The sequence below is a fragment of the Elephas maximus genome, chromosome 3 (assembly GCF_024166365.1).
Source record: "Elephas maximus indicus isolate mEleMax1 chromosome 3, mEleMax1 primary haplotype, whole genome shotgun sequence".
In the NCBI taxonomy this organism is placed as follows: domain Eukaryota; kingdom Metazoa; phylum Chordata; class Mammalia; order Proboscidea; family Elephantidae; genus Elephas; species Elephas maximus.
In genome coordinates, this window is record NC_064821.1 from 134,404,291 (window position 1) to 134,425,150 (window position 20,860).

General features: G+C 39.3%; 1 protein-coding gene and 1 long non-coding RNA gene across 10 annotated transcripts in view; one reads left to right on the forward strand and one right to left on the reverse strand.

Annotated features, from left to right (window-relative positions):
• LOC126073235 (uncharacterized) overlaps positions 1-15,329 on the forward strand; it is a 34,925-nt gene extending 19,596 nt beyond the window's left edge. Inside the window, exons 4-5 of one of the 5 annotated variants that reach the window (XR_007516689.1) lie at positions 8,701-8,806; positions 14,974-15,017. This is a non-coding gene — a long non-coding RNA (uncharacterized LOC126073235). Of the gene's footprint in view, positions 1-8,700; positions 8,917-14,973 lie in introns of those variants that run through there. The other 4 variants (XR_007516687.1, XR_007516690.1, XR_007516688.1 and 1 more) reach the window with 4 other exon arrangements.
• MCOLN3 (mucolipin TRP cation channel 3) overlaps positions 245-20,860 on the reverse strand; it is a 48,531-nt gene continuing 27,915 nt past the window's right edge. For all 5 annotated transcript variants that reach the window (XM_049879659.1, XM_049879657.1, XM_049879660.1 and 2 more), the window contains 10 exons: positions 18,501-18,654; positions 17,314-17,398; positions 17,142-17,238; positions 13,363-13,462; positions 9,870-9,982; positions 9,638-9,787; positions 5,665-5,766; positions 5,437-5,559; positions 3,340-3,546; positions 245-1,672 (listed from right to left, as the gene is read on the reverse strand). In XM_049879659.1, coding sequence (XP_049735616.1) covers positions 1,538-1,672; positions 3,340-3,546; positions 5,437-5,559; positions 5,665-5,766; positions 9,638-9,787; positions 9,870-9,982; positions 13,363-13,462; positions 17,142-17,238; positions 17,314-17,398; positions 18,501-18,654 — 1,266 coding nt within the window. In that variant the 3' untranslated portion in view covers positions 245-1,537. The remainder of the gene's footprint in view (positions 1,673-3,339; positions 3,547-5,436; positions 5,560-5,664; positions 5,767-9,637; positions 9,788-9,869; positions 9,983-13,362; positions 13,463-17,141; positions 17,239-17,313; positions 17,399-18,500; positions 18,655-20,860) is intronic.

Below are 20,860 nucleotides of genomic sequence, written 5' to 3' on the forward strand. Positions count from 1 at the left end.
GTTGAGTCGATTCCAACTCATAGCGACCCTATAGGACAGAGTAGAAGTGTCCCATAGGGTTTCCAAGGAGCGGCTGTTGAATTCGAACTGCTGACCTTTTGGTTAGCAGTCCAGCTCTTAACCACTACACTACCAGGGCTCCTTTAAAAGCCACAGGTACTACAAAAAATAACTTATACGCATTGCAAAACCTCAGATTTCAACACGTAAAGTCATTATTGTGATCACTATTATGATTAATCAGTACGATTTCAGTGTCTCAAGTTTATCTTCATTTAGCCCTTAAAACAAAACCAGAAATTATTTTTTTTTTAAAAATCAATTTCTTTCCAAAAAAGAGTTTGTGTTGAGGCTACTTTTATTGCACATTATTGAATTGTTTCTATTTTAATAAATAGTACACAGCGCAAAGATTCATACTGTGAAGATCCCTGCAACTTCCATTCAGCGGCCTACTAGCAGGGGAGACTAAGAACATTGTTTCTGTATCTTTTTAAGGCACAGATTGCCCACTTATTTTTAAACTTTGAACACAATTATTTTCCCAAATATTTTTAATGTGAGCTAGAGAACTTCTCCTCATAAAACTACAGCTCCGGACACCAAAACAAGGTATAGTACATCCCATAGTTTTCACAGAGCTACAGAAGTACTAATAAAATGATCATCGTTGCATTGAACATGCATTTGGTATTGTGGTTCAGTTTTCATATATCCATAAGATACTCTTTCAACTTTATACTTTAACACTGAAGGAAGAAAGAAAACATTTGTAAATGAATACCAGAAAGACTGATCCTCTCCAGAACTAAACCCTTTGCCGTCTGGTTGATTCCAACTCACAATGATCCTATAGGACAGAGCAGAACTGCCCCATAGGGTTTCTAAGGAGCAGTTAGTGGATTTGAACTGCCGACTTTTTGGTTAGCAGCTGAGCTCTTAACCACTGCGTCACCAGGGCTGTCTCTCCAGAACTAAGAGCAGAACTAAACAGCAGTTCAACAACTGGTCAACAAGTTAGTGATGGTTTTTTTTTTTTTTTTTTTTCTTACTCTGTCCTTCAAGACAAGATTTTTAAATGCAATGTTGGGTAGATATACAGCAACCATCTCCACTTTCTCAGGGTCAGTGAGTTGTCTGAAGTTACTGTCAGACCAGGGATTGTTTTCCACTGTTGATATAATCAACAGTCCAAAGAATAGCTGGGATCAAAAGTGTAAGAGCTAGAGCCAAGGGGGCACAAAGAACACGTCCTAAAGCTATAACAAAATCAGCAAAAAGAGACAAGCTATAACAAGAATCAACAAGAATAGCTCCCCTCATCAAAAATTTTTAAACAAACATAGCATAAAGATGCAAAGGATGTTAAAACCACTTTTTAAAATATAAATACAGTTCTAGGTGAAATATAGATATCTGTTAGCTCAAAATAATAGCTGGTCTTTGAATATACTGCATCTGATTTTAAAATATCCATACAGTCTCCCAATTCAGCTACACATTATACTTTCCTTTAGAGTACAGATAAGCTTGATAGCTACTTTTTACAGCAGCAGAATAGAGATACTGGAGGGTCATCGTCTACTCTGTATTTTCCAGAGTTGGGTAGATCTTTGCACTCTGATATAAAGGTACGAAGTTCAGTCTCTGGGAAACCATTTTGTTGGTAATGCTATATAGAAAAGTAAAAGAAAGCTGTCATTAATAAGCACCTTGAAAACAGATTTATTCCAAATTCAACATGGGTCATTTGGCAAGATAAGGAGATCTTTCTCAAGGGAGAGTTGAGTCACTTTCAAGTATTTTCAGGGAGGTGTAGCCTGTAGGAGGTTGGTCCCTAGGTAGTGCAAGTGGTTTGTGCTGGATTACTAACCTAAAGGCTGATGGTTTGAACACAACCCACCCAGTGGTGCTTTGGAAGAAAAGTCTGATGGCCCTTCCCACGTACCTTTCCAACGTGCACATCCTTTTGGAGTCCCTCCTTTGTTTGTTTAAGGGCCTCATATTTATATCAGTTTAGGGTTAAAGATCTCTAGGACATGCCCTGACCAGAAAGGATTATAAATAGCTTAGCTCACCCATTTGGCAAGTGCTCTGAGCCCATGGAAAAAGGTTAACATCTAAAATACTATCATATGAGCCTGAGGTTTGTGTCATCAAAAGTTGCCAACTCATGTTACTCTTAGGGATCTTGGATGTCACCCTCAAATAACATATGGTCCTCAGCATGCAGAGTTGAAGATGGTGAGTTTTGAGAGCACTATGGGAAGGAATTTGGGCTGTTACAGCTACATTCTTTTCCAGTTGCCTTGGTTACCCAAAGCACACACCTGCCAGGCAAATACCAAGGAGAGGAGGGGAACAGCCAGTCCTTAAAATCTGGCTCAGTAAGAATGAAGCCAGGCGCTGGCTTCATGAATAAGGTATTCGTAATTATTAACTCTAAACCATGGCCTTCTCTTTATCCTTGGAGCCAATCACATGGCATCATGTTTCATCTTCCCCTCACGCACAGAAAGAAAAGTCCCAAGTGTCTACCCCACTTTCATACGTAACAGTATAAGGTTATTAGAAACTTAAATATATAGAGATATTTATTCTGCCTTACCATATTTCAGGAAACCCTGTTGGTGTAGTGGTTGTGTTACGGCTGCCAACCAAAAGGTCGACAGTTCGAATCCACCAGGCGCTCCTTGGAAATCCTATGGGGCAGGTCTACTCTGTCCTTTAGTGTCACTATGAGTCAGAATTGACTCGATGGCAATGGGTTAGGTTTTTGGTTTACCATATCTCAAGGGGCTCAAACTGATTTTTAAAAAGATCTCATATTGAATGACAATCACTTTTCAAATCAGATTTCTAAATGTGGAAAGAATACGTAGCTAGTACTTGCCACACAAGCATATCAATCTCTCTACTGTTCTGGAGGCTGGGCCCCTTGGTGTTGTACCATGCAGGGCCTCACAAAGATTAATGGGTTCAGTTACAACACACTTCAGATAAAGAGGCAAATGTTTCTTTATGAAAATTGGACTTTAAAAGTTCCCCCACACAATTTTGGGGAACTGAAACACCACCTGTTTTACTTAACGAATAACTGTTGACTCATGTAATTCTAATAAAAGGTTAAAAAGCTCAGTTACTTAGAGACCAAACTTTCAAAACTCTAGAAATTCTATTTCTCCTTAATTTCTTGTTTCTCAAACTTCAGCCCAAAGAAATGAACATTCCATCAGTTTTCCCGCTTAAATACTATATTTTACTGCCACTATACAAGTTCTTTTTTTTTTATACAAGTTCTAGATGAATGTTGCTACTAACAGCTCTTGATAAACGTACCTTAATTGTTTCATATGTGTCAGTAATTAGTGCAATGAAGAGGCTTAAAATCATGTATATAAAGAGACTGATGAATGTGTAGAGGTATATTCTGCTGAAGAGCCAGACCAAGTAACTTTTTTGCTGCATTTTTGCAAATGTGGCAAACATGTCATCTCCATTTATCAGAGAGAAAAGGCACTCGGAGACCACGTTCAGAGAACGGAACTGGAAAAAAAAAAAAAAAGAGAGAAAAAAATTCCTTTTAATCCACGTTCCTTCCCACTGGAGACTTTGTTCATGATGCCGTATTAAAAATAATGGAATCCAATGTCCCATGTTACCCCTTTCAAATGAATAACTGAGGTAACCACAAGCATTTGCTTTGTCAGGCACATGACATGTATACTGTTTTTCCTGGGACAAGCAGCTCCTTCTTGATGCTCCCCTTAACAGAAACTGCCTGAACCGAAGGCAGAAAGGGCCGGCCTGAACCTTCAGTGCCTTTCTGAGTCAAGTCTTATCCTTCCCTTTGACTTAAGAGAAAAAGATCTTTGAAATACTGCTGCAGAGATACTCAGCTACCAATCACGCATGCCCAAACTTCTCATTTTAAAGTCTATTTCTTTTAAGACAATGGTATATTTGAGCCTAGTGTTGTTGTCATTAGCTGGCACCGAGTCAGCCCCCAACTCATGGTGGTCCCGTGCACAACAGAACAAAACACTGCCTGGTCCTGCAGCATCGCCATGATTAGTTACGGATCAGATCACTGTGATCCACAGGGTTTTCACTGGCTGATTTCAGAAGTAGATCACCAGGCCTTTCTTCCTAGTCCATCTTAGCCTGGAAGCTCCACTGAAACCTGTTTAGCATCACAGCAACACACAAGCTTCCACTGATAATGGGTGGTGGCTGCACGTGAGATGCATTGGCTGGGAACTGAACCCACCTCTCTCACATGGAAGGCAAAAGCTCTATCACTGAACTACCAATGTCCCCTACTTGAGACTATAGTTCTAGTTTAAAAAAAAAAATCAAATATCGTCTACAAGTTTCTCCCTATGCTACTTTTTACAAACTCACGTTTTGAGAAGGCTTATCTAAATAGCCTGATCTAGTTTATAGAGTAGACCCCCCATCTAGTTGGTCGTACTGTGGTGGCTTATATGTTACTGTGATGCTGGAAGCTATGCCACCAATATTTCACATACTAGCAGGGTAACCCATGGTTTCAATGGAACTTTCAGACCAAGATGGACTAGAAAGAAAGGCCTGGTGATCTACTTCTGAAAATTAGACAGTGAAAACACTACATATAACATACATGTGAACTGTGGTGTTGGTAAAGAATATTGACTATACTGTGGACTTCCAAAAGAATGAAAAAATCGGTCTTAGAAGAAATAGAACCAGAATGCTTCTTAGAAGCAAGGATGACAGGACTTACTTTGGACACATAATCAGGAAAGAACAATTGCTAGAAAAGGACATCATGCTTGGTAGAGAGGTCAGTGAAAATGAGGGAAATCCTCCACAAGATGGATTGACACAATAGGCGCAACAATGGACTTAAATATACCAACCATCGTGAAGATGGCATAGACCTGGGCAACGTTTCATTCTGAGTCAGAGCCAACTCCATAGCAACCAACAATAACAACAGTATACACTGATGAATCAAATTGACTAAACGTGACTTTGATAGTGGTAAAAAGCATTTAGTTATCTGCCATATTCTAAAAAAAGATTTGAGGCAGTTTAGTGACTCAACTGTTCTCTCAGCTTGGTCACAAGTTTATAAATATGGCAACGGATACACTACCTTCAACATTTTAAGGCTAAATCACAAAGCAAAAGAAGTTCATTTAAAAAGGATAACTGGACGGAAAAATTTGGAAACAGATAGTGGTGATGTTTGTACAACGTGATGGACGTAATTAAGACCACTGAATCGGACATGTAAAAAATGTTGAAATGACAAACGTTTTGGTATATATGTATACATATCTCAATAAAAAAAAAATTCAAAAAAAGGATACCAAGCCACTGATCGTCTTCTAAGACCTTATAAAAAAAAAAAAAAAAAAAACAGGAAAAGAAGTTGTTTATCAGTACCTTATCATGGTAAGGGCCCAGCACAATCCATCCACAGAAGCAATAGCCTAAATAAATCATAGCCGCACAGCAGCAGAACCTGATGACACTGGGCAGTGCTGCCTGAAGGGTCAGAATAAGGAGCTGGGAAAGCAAGAGAGGTCATTAGAATCCCTTTGGCCTTCAGCTAAGCAGTGCAATAACCGAAAGAGAGATACCAACAACATGGAGATCCGTGGAATTCCTTACATTGTACTTCTGAAAAAACCCCAGGTATCGGATGACTCCAAGCCACACAAGCATGGTAGAAGTTCCAAGAAGTATGCTACAGACATCATAACTTGTCAGACTCTAAGACAGAGTGGGAAAAAAAGATATCAGATTATATAATAGAAATTCATTCAGGCAAGAAATATTTATTGAGTAGCTATGGGTCAGGCATTTTTCTAGGTACTAAGGATAAAACAAGAAGCCCTGGTGGCACAGTAGTTAAAGCACTTGGCTGCTAACCGAAAGGCTAGTTCAAACCCATTAGATGCTCTGCGGGAGAAAGTTGTGGCAGTCTGCTTCCGTAAAGATTTACAGTCTCCGAAACCCTATGGGCAGTTCTATTCTGTCCTATAGGGTCACTATGAGTTCAAATTAACTCGACAGCAGTGGGTTTGGTTTTGGTTTTGGTTTTTGAAGGATAAAACAGTGACCAAATAGAAAACATCCCTGCACTCATGAGTCTTATATTCTACTGAAGGGAGAGAAAATAGAAAAAAAAATAATAAAAACTTTGGTACATTAGTTGGTGGTAAGAACTAAGAAGAAAAGTCAGGGAAGGCAACAGGAAATAGGCATGGGGTTGCAATTTTACGTAAAGTGACCAGGGAAGGGCTCACTGAAAAGTGAGGAAGCAAGTCAAGCAAAAAACTAAGAGAAGAGTTCTCCAAGCACAGGGACCAGCAAGTGCAAATGCTCTGAGGCAGGAGAGTAACTGGCGAGACCGCAAGTCTGGCTGGACAGCATGAGCGACGGGACGAGTATGAGGTCACAGAAGAAAGGGAGGCAGTTAGTATAGGACCACCTGGTTACTTTAACAGCTATGTCTTTTACTCTGAATGTGTTGGGAAGATTCAAGAGCTTTGAACATTGGCTGCAATGGTTCAGAGCAAATTGTGGAGTCCTGAGGGTGACAGTGGGAAGACAAGTGAGGAGGCTATTGTGAGGAGGTATTATTACAGGTGAGAGCTGATAGTGGCTTGGAATGAACCTGGTAATGGCTGACGGACGAGGTGATTTTTCACCAAGGGTACTTCCTTTTGGATTAGACATGCGGAAGGGGAGATTAGAGAAAGACAGGAGTCAAGGATGAATCATAAAAAACTGAAGAGAGTTGTCATTAACTGAAATTACAAAGGCTCTGGGAGAAGCAAGTTTGGACTGTGGAGGTGGAGACTCTAGGAGTTTTGTTTTAGATACGTTACATTTGAGAGGCTGAGTAGAGACCCACGTGGAAACATGGAAAAGATAGTTGTATATCTGAGGGAAGAATTTCAAGCTGGAGATACAGATTTGGGAATCACTGTCATATGGGTACTATCTAGAGTCATGGGACACAATGAGATCACTAAGAGAGTGAGTGTAGGTAGAAAAGAGAAGTCCAAGCATTGCGCCTAGAAATAGTCACCTTCAGAGATTGCAGAGATGAGGAACTAGCAAAGGAAACTCAGAAGAATTGCCAGTAGTCTAAGAGAATAAACAGGTTAGTGTGGCTACCAAGTGAAAAAAAAAAAAAAAATGCTTAAACAAAGAGGGTATGAGCAACAGTGTTAAAAACTGCTGATTGGTCAAGATGAGGATAAATAATTGATTGTTGGTTTTAGTAGCATGGAGCTCATTGGGAACCTTGACAAAAATGCTTTCCAGAGAATGGAATTGACAGCCTGATTGGAGCAGATATAAGAGAGAATGGGAAGAGTAAAATCAGAAACAAGATTAACTACTTGTTATAGGTTGAATTGTGTCCCTCCAAAATATGTGTTGTAAATCCTAACTTCTATGCCTGTGGTTATAATCCCATTTGGGAATGAGTTGTCTTTGTTATGCTAATGAGCCAGGATTAGTATAAGGTATATCTTAAATCAATCTTTTTTGACATATAAACGGAAAAAAAAAACAAACCCAGTGCCCTTGAGTCATAGAAGAGATTAAACAAGGAAGTGAGAGAAGCAGAAATAGGGGAAGAGAGATGCCAAGCCACATGAAGATAGTCCAGGAGCAGAAGCTCAGAAAAGACCAGAAACTTCCTCTAGAGCTGACAGAGAGAAAAGGCCTTCCCTTAGAGCTGGCACTCTGAATTCAGGCTTCTAGCCTCCTAAACTGTGAAAAAATAAATTTCTGTTTGTTAAAGCTATCCACTTGTGGTATCTCTATTATAGCAACCCTAGATAACTAAGACACTAATCTTTTGAGGGTTTTTGCTATATAAAGAGTAGCTGGTTAGGGGGAGAGATAGGGTAGAGATTTTATCTTTTTAAAAGGGACAGAAAACATGCTAATGGGAATTACCTAGAGAAGAGAGGGAAACCAATGATGCAGGAAAGGAGACTAGCTGGAGCTGTGATCTCAAGTAAGCAAGCGGGCATAACATCTGGTAGGTGAGTGGAGGAGTTGGCCTCAGATAGTAGCCTAAATAACATATCCATAGTAACAGGAGAGAAGGCAGAGTATATGGGCATTGACGCTGGTAGTAGATAAATCAGGTAGGACTTGGTAGAATTTCTGTTTCTTTTTTTTCCCCTATTGTTCCTTTGAAATAGGAAGTAAGGTCATTGTTGAAAGTTAGGATGAAATGGGGTATTAAAGGTTTGAGAGGAAAACAGAAGAAATAGACATCTATGAGACAGGGAGAGTAAATGGTTGAGAAAAATGTAGAAAAATTGTTGGATACCATTAAAGATTCCTTGAGGTTAATGACAGTTGAGGTAGGTCAAAGCAAAAATTTGCTGCAAATATTTCCCTTACTCCCTTTTTTTTGTTTGTTTGTTTAAAGATAAAAGTCTCTTACAGTGATACATACTATCACCACATGTGGTAGAAGCTGTTCCATGTCGACCTAAAGCTATCCTCTTCTGCCTAGGCACAGGCCTGGGCTGCATTCCCTACTTCCCCTTGCAGTTAGATGTGACTAAGTTCTCTCAATGCGATGTGAACAGAAGTGACGTCTGCTACTCTCATGAGGAAAGAGACTATAAGACTTGGAAAGCATGTACCACACCATGTTTTCCCTTCCCACAGGCATGTTTAAGAGGCACCCTGTTTAAGAGGTGACCAGGCTTCAAGCACGCAGTCTGGGAGAGTCCTTAAAGAGGACTGGCAGAAGAACAAGACAGGAAGAACTTGGGTACGTGAATAACTGCGTGAAGCCGAGCCACTCACCAACTTGGAAAATCCAACCCCTGAAAATTGATTGCCTCCAGCTACTCTTTCTTGTGACTATTATGTAAGAGACGAATAAGCTCATATCTTATATGGGTCATTGCATTGTGAGGTCTCTGTATAAGGATCTGAATTATAACAGCCTCCCCAGGTGATTGATGCTCATGCTCAGTGGCAGTCAAGGCTAAGAACACGAGCAAGAAACGTGATTAGTTTTGCTTGTTTGATCTTTTGTTTTGAGAGAGAGCTGATTTCTAAGCTAGGTTAGTCTTAAAATGGATAACCTAGAAGCATCACACCAATGGAAAAAGTGAGAAAATGGGAACATTCTTACACTGAATTGACAAAGGAAACAATTACAAGCACGATAGTATATTGACTTCACATTCCTCTCCGGCTCTACTCTATTTGTGTTGAGATTCTATCATTTCTTGTAAGAATAAATAAACTTTTCACCTTAGTTACTTTGGTATCTGTAAAAAAAAAAATCTGTAAGGGATATAAAAATTAATAGACCCCAATCCCAGAGTTCTCATTCAGTATGTCTAGCGTGGGCCATTTTTACCAGGCACCCAAAAGATCCCAATGCAGTGGTTTGTGGATTATCCTTTGAAAAACTCTGCCAAAGAGACTTCCAGGCCAGATTTAAGAAAATTACTGTTACTGATTTTCAAGTTTACTCAATAAAAGGCGTGGAAGAAATCATTTACTCTGAAAATTCTTAGATTCTGGAAAAATAAATTATTATTAATGCAAATCTGATAGCAAAGATGGCATGAAAAGGAGGAAATTTTACCTTAGCTTGGATTTCCATTTTCAGAATTGATCCAATGATTGTCAATATATCACTAATAATAATCATAATGTACCATCCATTGACAAATTCCATTTGATCAGAAACAGAAACTTCCTTCTTATAATGAAGGAGGAAAAAATTGACAAATTCCTTTAGGGGAAGAGAGGAGAGCCACAGTGAATTTCTCTGTCAATCAAAATGACAGTAGCATTTAGAAAGCAACAATCCCTACCTGCTGAAGCTGAAGTCCTCTAATAACAGACCGAACACAGAGGATTAGCGAAGCCAAGCACGTCAGGATGACAAAGGCATCAAAGATCATCATGTAGTGAGTGTTCTTCTGAACTGGAAGGAAAGATTACTTGTTTATGTAGCAGGGCATTAATACAGTGATGTCTCCTTTTTTTCCTTAGTCTATTGTTAGGTGCTGCTGAGTTGATTCTGACTCATAGCAACCCTAGGTACAACAGAACGAAACACTGCCCAGTCCTGCACCATCCTCACAATCATTTGCTATGTTTGAGCCCATTATTGCAGCCACTGTGTCAATCCATCTCACTGGGGGGTCTTCCCCTTTTTTGCTGACCCTCTACTTTACCAAGCATGATGTCCTCCAGGGATTGGTTCCTCCTGATAACATGTCCAAATTACCTGAGAAGAAGTCTCACCAGCCTCCCTTCTAAGGAGCATTCTGGTTGTACTTCTTCCAAGACAGATTTGTTCATTCTTTTGGCAGTCCATGGTATGTTCAATATTCTTCACCAACACTGTAACCCAAAGGCATCAATTCTTCTTCAGTCTTCCTTATTCATTGTCCAGCTTTTGCATGCATATCAGGCAAATGAAAATACCATGGCTTGGGTCAGGAGCACCTTTGGTCCTCAAAGTGACATCTTTGCTTTCCAACACTTTAAAAAGGTCTTTTGCAGCAGATTTGCCGAATGTAAAACGTTTGATTTCCTGACTGCAGCTCCATGGGTGGTGATTGTGGATCCAAGTAAAATGAAATCCTTGACAACTTCAGTATTTTCTTTATTTATTATGATGTTGCTTATTAGTCCAGTTGTGATGACTTGGGTTTTCTTTATGTTGAGGTGTAATCCATACTGAAGGTTTTGATCTTCATCTTTGATCTTCATCAGTAAGTGCCTTAAGCTGTCTTTGCTTTTAGCAAGCAAGGCTGTGTGATCTGCATATTGCAGGTTATTAATGAGTCTTCCTCCAATCCTGATGCTAAGTTCTTCTTCATATAGTCCAACTTCTTGGATTATTTGCTCAGCATGCAGATTGAATAATCATGGTGAAAGGATACAACCCTGACACACACCTTTCTTGACTTTAAACTGCAGAGTATCCCCTTGTTCTGTTCAAATGACTGACTCTTGGTCTATGTACAGGTTCCTCAAGAGCACAATTAAGTGTTCTGGAATTCCTGTTCTTCCCAATGTTATCTATAATTTGATATGATCCACAAAGTCAAATGTCTTTGCATAGTCAGTAGAACACCAGTAAATATCTTTCTGGTATACTCTGTTTTCTAGGATATCATTCAGCCAATGATATCCTTTGTTCCATGTCTTCTTCTAAATCTGACTTGAATTTCTGGCAGTTCCTTGTCCATGTACTGCTGCAACTGTTTTTGAACTATCTTAGCAAAATTTTACTTGCGAGTGATAGTAATGATATTGTTTGATAATTTCTGCATTCTGTTGGATCGCCTTTCTTTGGAATGGGCACTAATATGGATCTCTTCCAGCTGGTTGGCCAGGAAGTTGTCTTCCAAATTTCTTGGCATAGATGAGTGAGCACTTCCAACTTTGCATCTGTTTGCCGAAACATTTCAGTTGGTATTCCATCAATTCCTGGAGCCTTGTTTTTCACTAATGCCTTCAGTGCAGCTTGAATTTCTTCCTTCAGTACCATCAGTTCTTGATCATATGCTACCTCCTGAATTAGGTGAACATCGACCAATTCTTTTTGGTACAGTGACTCTTGTGTATTCCTTCTATCTTCTTTTGATGCCTCCTGTGTTGTTTAGTATTTTCCCCATAGAATCCTTCAATATTGCAACTCAAGGCTTGAGTTTTTTTCTTCAGTTCTTTCAGCTTGAGAAATGCTAAGCATGTTCTTCCCTTTTAGTTTTCTAACTCCAGTTCTTTGCACATTTCATTATAATACTTTACTTTCTTTTCTCAAACTGCCCTTTGAAATCTTCTGTTTAGCTCTTTTATGTGATCATGTCTTCCATTCATTCGCTTTAGCTACTCTATGTTCAAGAGCAAATTTCAGAGTCTCTTCTGACACCCATTTTGTTCTTTTCTTTCTTTCCTGTTTTCTTTAATGATCTTTTGCTTTCTTCGTGTATGGTGTCCTTAATGTCATTCCACAACTCGTCTGGTCTTCCATCATCAGTGTTCAATGCGTCAATCTATTCTTGAGATGTTCTCCAAATTCAAGTGGGATATACTCAAGGTCATAGTTTGGCTCTCATGGATTTGTTTTAATTTTCTTCACTTTCAACTTGAACTTGTATATGAGAAATTGATGGTCTGTTCCCTCGTTGGCCCCTGGCCTTGTTTTGACTGATGATATTGAACTTCTCCATCATTTCTTTCCACAGATGTAGTCGATTTGATTCCTGTGTATTCCATCCAGTGACATCCATGTGTAGAGTCACCATTTATGTTGTTGAAAAAGGTATTCGCAACAAATAAGTCATTGGTCTTGCAAAACTCTATTATGTGATCTCCACCATCATTCTATCACCAAGGCCATATTTTCCAACTACCAATTCTTCTTCATTTCCAACCTTGCATGCCAATTCAAAGTAATTATCAGTGCATCTTCGTTGCACATTTGATCAATTTCAGACCGTAGAAGTTGGTAAAAATCTTCAATGTCTTCATGTTTGGCATTAGTGGTTGCTGTATAAATTTGAATAATAGTCATTTTAACTGGTCCTTCTTTTTTTTTTTTCTTGTAGGCATGTGGATATTATCCTATCACTGACAGTGTTGTACTTCAGGATAGATATTGAAATGTTCTCTTTGACAATGAATGCTATACCATTTCTCTTCAATTTGTTATTCCCAGCATAGTAGACCATATGATTGTCCTATTCAAAATGGCACTACCAGCCCATCTCAGCTCACTAATGCCTAGGATGTCTGTCTTCAAGTGTTCCATTTCATTTTTGACAACTTCTAATTTTCCTAGATTCATACTTCGTACATTCCATGTTCCAATTATTAATGGATGTTTGCTGCTGTTTCTTCTCATTTTGAGTCATGCCACATAAGCAATGAAGGTCCTGAAAGCTAGACTCCATCCACATCATTAAGGTTGACTCTACTTTGAGCAGGCAGCTCTTCCCCAGTCATATTTTGAGTGCTTTCCAACCTGAGGGGCTCATCTTCTGGCACTGTATCAGACAATGTTCTGCTACTATTCATAAGGTTTTCACTGGCAATTTTTTTAGAAGTAGGCTATCAGGTCCTTCTTCCTAGTCTGTCTTTGTCTGGAAGCTCCGCTGAAACCTGTCTACCATAGGTTTTTGGTAACTGAAATACCAGCGGCATAGCTTCCAGCATCACAGCAACATACAAGCCTCACGGTATGACAAACTGACAGACAAGCGGTTGACACATATCCTAGGGGTGGTAATTTAATAACCATTTTATATTATTTAATAATCATTCTGAAAACTAATCAAGTTTATCACTTACTTGATCCAGATACATGCCAGTCTTTACATTCTCTGATGGCAATGTCATTATCTAAACTTATTTTAATTCTTCCACTATGGGCCTTGTTGTCAAATGTTATCTGTAAAGAACAGAAAATAGATAAAAATATCTATTGTTTTTTAAGCCAAGATTCTTCTATGTGTTAACTAAAAAGCAATCCTTTCATGGGGACCCATAAACCCGTTGCCATTCAAATTGATTCAGACTCATAGTGACCCTTTTGGACGGAGTAGAACTGCACTATAGGGCCTCCAAGGGGCTGCTGGTGGATTTGAACTGCCAACCTATTATTTAGAAGCTGAGCTCTTACCCATTGCACTACCAGGGCTCCTTCAAGGTGACAGGAGACCCAAGTTCTCATCCCCAACCTGTTACTAACTCTGTTCAAGCTTGAGAAGTTCCCTTTATTTCTCTGTGCAATAAGAGGGTTAGACTTTATCTTCTATAGTGACCTTTCCATCTCTAAAGACTTATGTTTCTTAAAATAGTATTCAAGCCCTGGAATAACTTATAAAATAGGAGTACTTTCCCCTCCTTACCATGCTAGCTACCTCTAGATGCCCTTCTGATATGAGCTAGAGCTGGCACAACTGTTCTTTTCCCCAACTCCTAGCAGGACCTCAGTTGGGGATGGATGTTTAATAGTACTGTAATGCAGAGGTGCATTATTTCAGTCTTGAGACATTTCAGATGGAGCTTTTTTGACTCTCATTCTGGGTTTAGAGTTCTTAGTCGCTCTAGCACCACGTGAATTACAAAAGACATTGATAACGGGGAGTCAAAGCCATGTCTAGCTTTGAGGATAAACATTTGAGGACCTCAGGAAGGCTATTCTGTTTCTACATCAGGCACCAAGCAGGACAAAGCTACTCCAGAACACCTTCCATCGTCCTTCTGCTGTCCTCTCCCCCTACTCCCCCTCGCCTTTCCCCGTGCAAGGACAGAGAAGGCAAGGCCATAAAATCAGTCCATTTTTTTTCTGTCTCCTCACTCAGGTTCTGAAGCAAAGCACACTCAGCATCCTATAAAGCCTGATTACTGAACAACAAAGTATTCAGATCTCTAATATTATTGTGTCTTTTAAGGAACTGTTCTGAACATCAAATGCATGCCCCACTCCATATTAAAACCCAGTGCTGTCGAGTCGATTCCGACTCATAGCGACCCTATAGGACAGAGTAGAACTGTCCCATAGAGTTTCCAAGGAGCACCTGGTGGATTCGAACTGCCCACCCTTTGGTTAGCAGCCATAGCACTTAACCACTATGCCGCCATATTATTTACTCCAAAATACATAATTTTGGGTTACCAAATCAGTAAATTCTGTCAAAAGATCATTAGCTCAGGCAAAGATATATACATTTGCAAGTGTCTAATATAATTACCAATTTGTTATTATACAAACTTTAACACTAAGTTACCTAAAGTGGTCATAAAGAATAAGCTGAAAGAAAGGAGAATTAAACTGAAACACCAGAAAAAACACAGGCCTCATAGTCTGTAAAATTTAAATCTCCAAATCACTATTAGTATAATTCATTTGTTCGAGAAATGTTTGAGCACTGAATATATTTTTTTTTACTGTTCTAGGTGTTGGGAATATGACAGTGACACATCTGTCCCCATGGAGCATAAGTGATCCTAGGCAAAAAGGAAGATCCTTTTATGGCCATGAATTTTTTACTCTTGCTCTACTTCTCTGAGTCCAAATTCAAATCTTCCATTATTAATTGGGAATTACCCCACTACCACCATCTACTTCACAAGGTCTTGGATAGAACAAATCGAAAGTGATGAAGAAATACTTTGTGAACTGAAGCACATTACAATTATGACTACAATATCCACATGACAGGATCTAGTGAGATGGATGAAAAACTGACACTTGAACCAATTAAGTAATTTGCCTAAAGTTACATAGCTACTAACTGGCGAACTGACTGAAATATACATTTGTCTGATTCCAAAGCCCATGTATTTTATATCAGGTTTATTCTACTCCAGTTGATGTTTACCTATGACAGTGAAGTTGCACTAATGGCCTTCATTATTAAATCACCTTGTAGGATATAAGCTCTACAATTCTATGAGATCCACTGCTAAATTCACGATGCGGAGGAATAGCTTGAGATGAGCCTATAATAAGGTTGAAAACAAAACAAACTGAATGTAGCTAGCAGGTCAGGTTGCTTTTACCACTGTATTGAGTCATCTGAAAGGGTCTAGATTTCACAAGTGTTCCATTTATTCATTCAACAAATATTTGAGTCACCTACTGCGTTCTTTGAGGGACGAAAAGATTAATAAAGTGGATCCTGCCTTTAAGGAGCTTCCAATCTAGAATAATTGATATATACTTAGAAGATTCTAAAATAAAAGGGAGTGGTAGGCCCACAAAAAAAAAAAAAAAAAGAGAGAGAGAGAAAGAAAGGAATGGAAAAGAAGAAAGAACTGGGAGTTCAGAACACAGAATGCATTTCTAACTGAAGAACCCCAAAAGGGTCCATGAAGGAGTGAGCAATTGAGCTAAGCTTTGAAGGATTATAAAAACTCCAAAAAGCTTTCTAAAAGTTGAGAGAAAATAAGAAAAGATATGAGGCTATAGATGATAGCTCAATTTTTAAAAATCAAGTAATACTGATAATTCATAATCTGCTGATATTAGGATCAAAATTTGTAACCAAATTTAAAATAATTTTATAGTTTCAGTGCTTTTTCATATTAAATGTCAGGAATAGTTATTAGATTATACTATCTTCTGAAAAATTTTTAACTTCAGTTTCTAAAAACTTGATTTTTCACAGCGAATTAGTTAAGTTTCATGGGCATAGTTTTCATACAAAGTACTGTTAAAGAGGTAATAGAAGTCTCAGTAATATAAAGGCAAGGTGTATCAAATGCTGTCCTGCTTATGACCAAACAGCATTGGGTTACTGACTGTGATCCTCTTGAGTTGATGACTTCACATAAGAGCCATTTTGTCCTCTTAAAAAAAATAAATAAATAACCAAACCCGTTGCTGTTGAGTCAATTCTAACTCATAGCGACCCTATAGGACAGAGTAGAACTGTTCCATAGGGTTTCCAAGGAGCGCCTGGCATATTCCAACTTCTGATCCTTTGTTTAGCAGCCATAGCTCTTAATCACTATGCCACCAGGGTTTCCAAGGAGAAGAGTGGTGCAGCAGAAGCATGCTGGGCCCATAACCCAGAGGTTGATGGATCGAAACCATACTCTGCTATTTTAATTTTTTTTGTCCTCTCTAGAGAGCATTAATAGCTCCATTTTTGACTAGAATATAAAGAGTATAGAAGTGATAGGTTGATCTGGAAGGGGAGAAACAAGGAAAGCACTATGAGTGATGTCCAAAGCTCAGCAAAAAGAACCCTTGGCAATAACCTTCAGCAAAGAGAAACAGACTGCAAAGAACCAAGCATACACAACCTATAACCCTCTGTTTCTTTCGTATTTGAATACCTGCTCTGTGTTAGGTACTGTTGTTGGTACTGGAGACACAGCAGTGAACGAGACAAGGTCTCTGCCCTCTTAGAACTTACACTGAGGTCCAAGAGATAGATAATAATAAACAAGTTATTATAACAAAATAGAGTTAGCTGCACCAATGTTTCCCCTGAGCACGCGCAAGTGAAAACATCCTATATAATTCATCATATGTTAACATAAGCATATGAAATATATAATTAGATAAAACAATTTTTACCGAGACTAGAACCAAACTCATCTTAGCCCACACTTACAGTTAGAGTAAAGTCGTAACAGTCGGGGAGCTCGTGGTGACGAACTGTCTGCAGATTAATGGCCTTCAGTTTAAATTGAAGCTCCACTGTTAGGAGTCTAGAAAACAGAGGAGACTTCAGTACAGCTGAAAGTCACACACAAACAAGTTACACTCCCACCGGCTTCCCTCACCTGTGGAAGTCTAGCGTTAAGTTGAGTTTATTTTCTTCTCGTGTTCCAACGTGAAAAGGCTCATCTGGCTCTACAAAGAAGCACTCTGACATAGAAAGGGGGGAAAACAAACAAACATGATATAGTACATAAAAGAAATAAATAAAACTGCATTTTGAAGAGATAATACACTTTAAGACAAGATATTTAAATTCTAATATTTTTCTAAATAAGATTTTAAAAGCTAGACATCGATACCATTTGGTTACAGAGACATTTGTTTTTCAGACAAAAGTGACTACGATATTTACGAAGTGGATGGGGGTAGAAAAAGATCGTTAGAATGGCATAGAATGTATCTTTCTTCCCATCTTTTAAAGCCTACATAAGCTTTGAGTCTCCCCTTCCTTCCTTTGTATCCTAAGTATTTGAAATACCTGCAGTGCCCAAGACAAGATGTGCTAAGTAGTTTAAAGAATCTAATATTTTAAAATATTATGCATTGACAATTTTTCCTCAATAAGCACTTTTAAAAAAAGGAAGCCAGTACCTTAGAAGATTTCACTTTAGTCCTTTACCATTTCTCTCAAAAAAAGGTACCAGTGCCTATTGTCAAAAGTATCCAGATACATATTTTTGAACTGAATGTTCTAAGCTAATGTTTAAGGTAAAAATTACAAATTAGGACTTTGTTAATAAGAAACACTTTTGAACAAGCTGTGCTATTCTAAGTTCCAGTTCTCATTTCCTCCTCAGTCCACCCCCAAAGATACTGAAAAGGTAAGTGCTATTTGGTGGAGAGAACTTTATACGCATTAAGAATTTGCAGGCAAAAGTCTATTTAACTGGCTTATCCAGCATGACAGGCAGTAGAATGTAGTGGCTGAGAGCATAGACTCTGGAGCTAGATGGGCTGGGCCAAATTCCAGTTCTACCTCTTACTAGCTCCACCTCGAGCAGATCACTTAACACGCTGAGCCACACTTTAACCTTCTATAAAATGCAGATAATAATAAAGCTTGTCTTGTTGGGTCTTTGTGAGGCTTCATGAGTTAAAGAGCTCAGAAGAGTGCCTGGCATGTAACTCTCACGTAGTTCTTACTATGCTCCAATAAAACCAAATCAATGTTTTTAGAGATAAAATTACTAATCTTATGTATAAATCAAGGAGCTAAAAAGTGAAGTTCTGAGTTACAGAAGAACATCACCAGTTTCAATTTCTGGATCAATGTCAAAGGTGTCATTTCCAGGACAGATGGTTCCTTGTTTGTAGAAGCGCTGACAGATTGCCATGGCAGATTGCTCGGTACCTTTATTCTCATAAGCATGATTCCCAACTGAGATGTTGCGCAGCTGCAAGTACTTCAAGCAAAAAGAGAAACAAAGAATGGGAACACCAGCCAGGGCAGAAGTGAAGCTGTAATTCCCCTCCCCTCCCCTCCCCTCCCCCCCCTCCCCTCCCCACCTTTGAAATGGACAGCTTCTCACCTCCCCTCTGCATGGAGACACCCACGCGATATGCACAGGGTGAGAGACATGCTACTGTGCACCAAGAGGGCACAGTCAGGTGGGAGCACCTATATACTTGATCATGTGTCAATACAAGTACAAAGAAACCTGTGAGAGCTGGAACTCGACAGAACTGTCTTGTTTTTTCTGTGTCCCACAAGTTTTCCTCCTTGGACAGGGTGCAGTCTTACCACTTTTCTATCGTTATTAGTTGAAAATACTTGAGTTTTCCTTTTTTTAACAGGTTGCTGCCTTACAGAGGTTCCAGCTTTCGCAGGTTTTACTATGAAATCTGTTGTTGTTAGTTGCCGTTGGGTCAATTCTGACTCATGTGTGCAGAGTAGAACTGTGCTGCATAGGATTTTCAAGGCTGTGACCCTTCAGAAACAGATTGCCAGGACTGTCTTCCAAGGCTTCTCTGGGTGGGTTCAAACCACCAACCTTTCAGCTAGTAGTTGACCACTTAACTGTTTGTGCCACCCAGGAACTCCTACGTGAAACATATAACTAGATGAAACAATTTTTATCCAGACTAGAGCCAAATTCAGACTAGCCCACACTTAGAGCAAGTGCCCTCTCTGCAGAAGGCAGGGAGGATTGGCAATGAGAGTTCTGGGATCAAGTCTCATTTCTGTGACCTTGGACAAGTCACAAACTCTGAACTTCAGGTTCCATATCTGTAACATTAAGGGCTTAAACCACATAATCTCTGAGGTCCTTTCTTACTTCTAAAAAATTATGTCCAGGGACTGACTTATACTCTTAGTGGGATGGACATACAGCTAAATAATTCTACTAAAAGATCCATTGTGAAACATGCTAGGATAGATGAAGGAATTTCCACCCCGGGCCTATGGGATGGATTTTGAGCTGGTCAAGGTTACCAATGAGCAATATGTTACCAAATCTGACAGTTCTCAGTCCTCATGTAACTTAACTGATCTGTGGTATTTGATGCAAGTGATCACTTCCACCTACGTGGAATATATTCTTCACCCGCTTCTGGGACACAGGCTGTACCTTACACTCTCCTTTGCTGGAACATCCTTCTCTTGCCAACCTCTACATTTTGGAATGCTCTTGGATTCAGTTCTCTACCTCTTTATTCATATTCTCTCCAGAGGTGACCTCAACCAGTACCATGACATTAGACACCATCTCTATACTGACGACTCTCAAATATTTATGTCCAGCTCTGACCTCTCCATAGAATTCCACACCTGGGTAGCCATCCGCCTACATGATTCCTCTTGGGTGTTTAAGAGGAATCTCAAACTAAATGTGCAAATAAAAACATCATCTTCTTCCACAATAATCTTCTGCTTAATAAATGGTTCAATAAAGTCTCAGGTGATTAGGCCAAAAACTTAGGAATGATCTTTGATTTGTCTCCTTTCATACTCCATTTCCAATGCAACAGAAAATCATGCATTTCTTTCAAATTGTATCCTGAATCTGATTACTTCTCATCACCTTCACTGCAAATCACCCTAGTCCAAACCACCATCATCTCTCACCAGTATAAATTAGGCCTCTCAGCTGGTCTCTGGGCATCCAATCCACCTCTCACTACAGTCTAGTCTCCATAGAGAAGCCACAGGGTTGTTATGAGGAGTAAGTGAATAAATGCCTGTAAAGTCATGAGAACAGGGATGCCCAAAACATGAACCTGTCTCAAGACTCTTGTTCTTAGTGTTCCTTCTCCCTGGAAGGCCCTTCCTTGAGCTAGCCCTAGGCTGCCTCCCCACATTTTCATCTGCTCTCTGCTCACATGTTACCTTATCAGAGAGGCCTTCCTGACAACTTCCAGTCATTCACTCTGCTTGCTTTAGCCTCCCCAATCCTCTGCAGTACTTACAACAAACTGACAAATTACATACTTATTTACTGCGTATATCTTCCTATTGGAATATGACCTCCTTGAGGTCAGACACTTTTTCTACTTGTTCACTATAGTATGCCTACACTAAAAACTGTACCTGACACATCCCAAACCAAAACCTAAACTCACTGCTGTTGAGTCGATTCCAACTCATTGTGATCCCATAGGGTTTCCAAG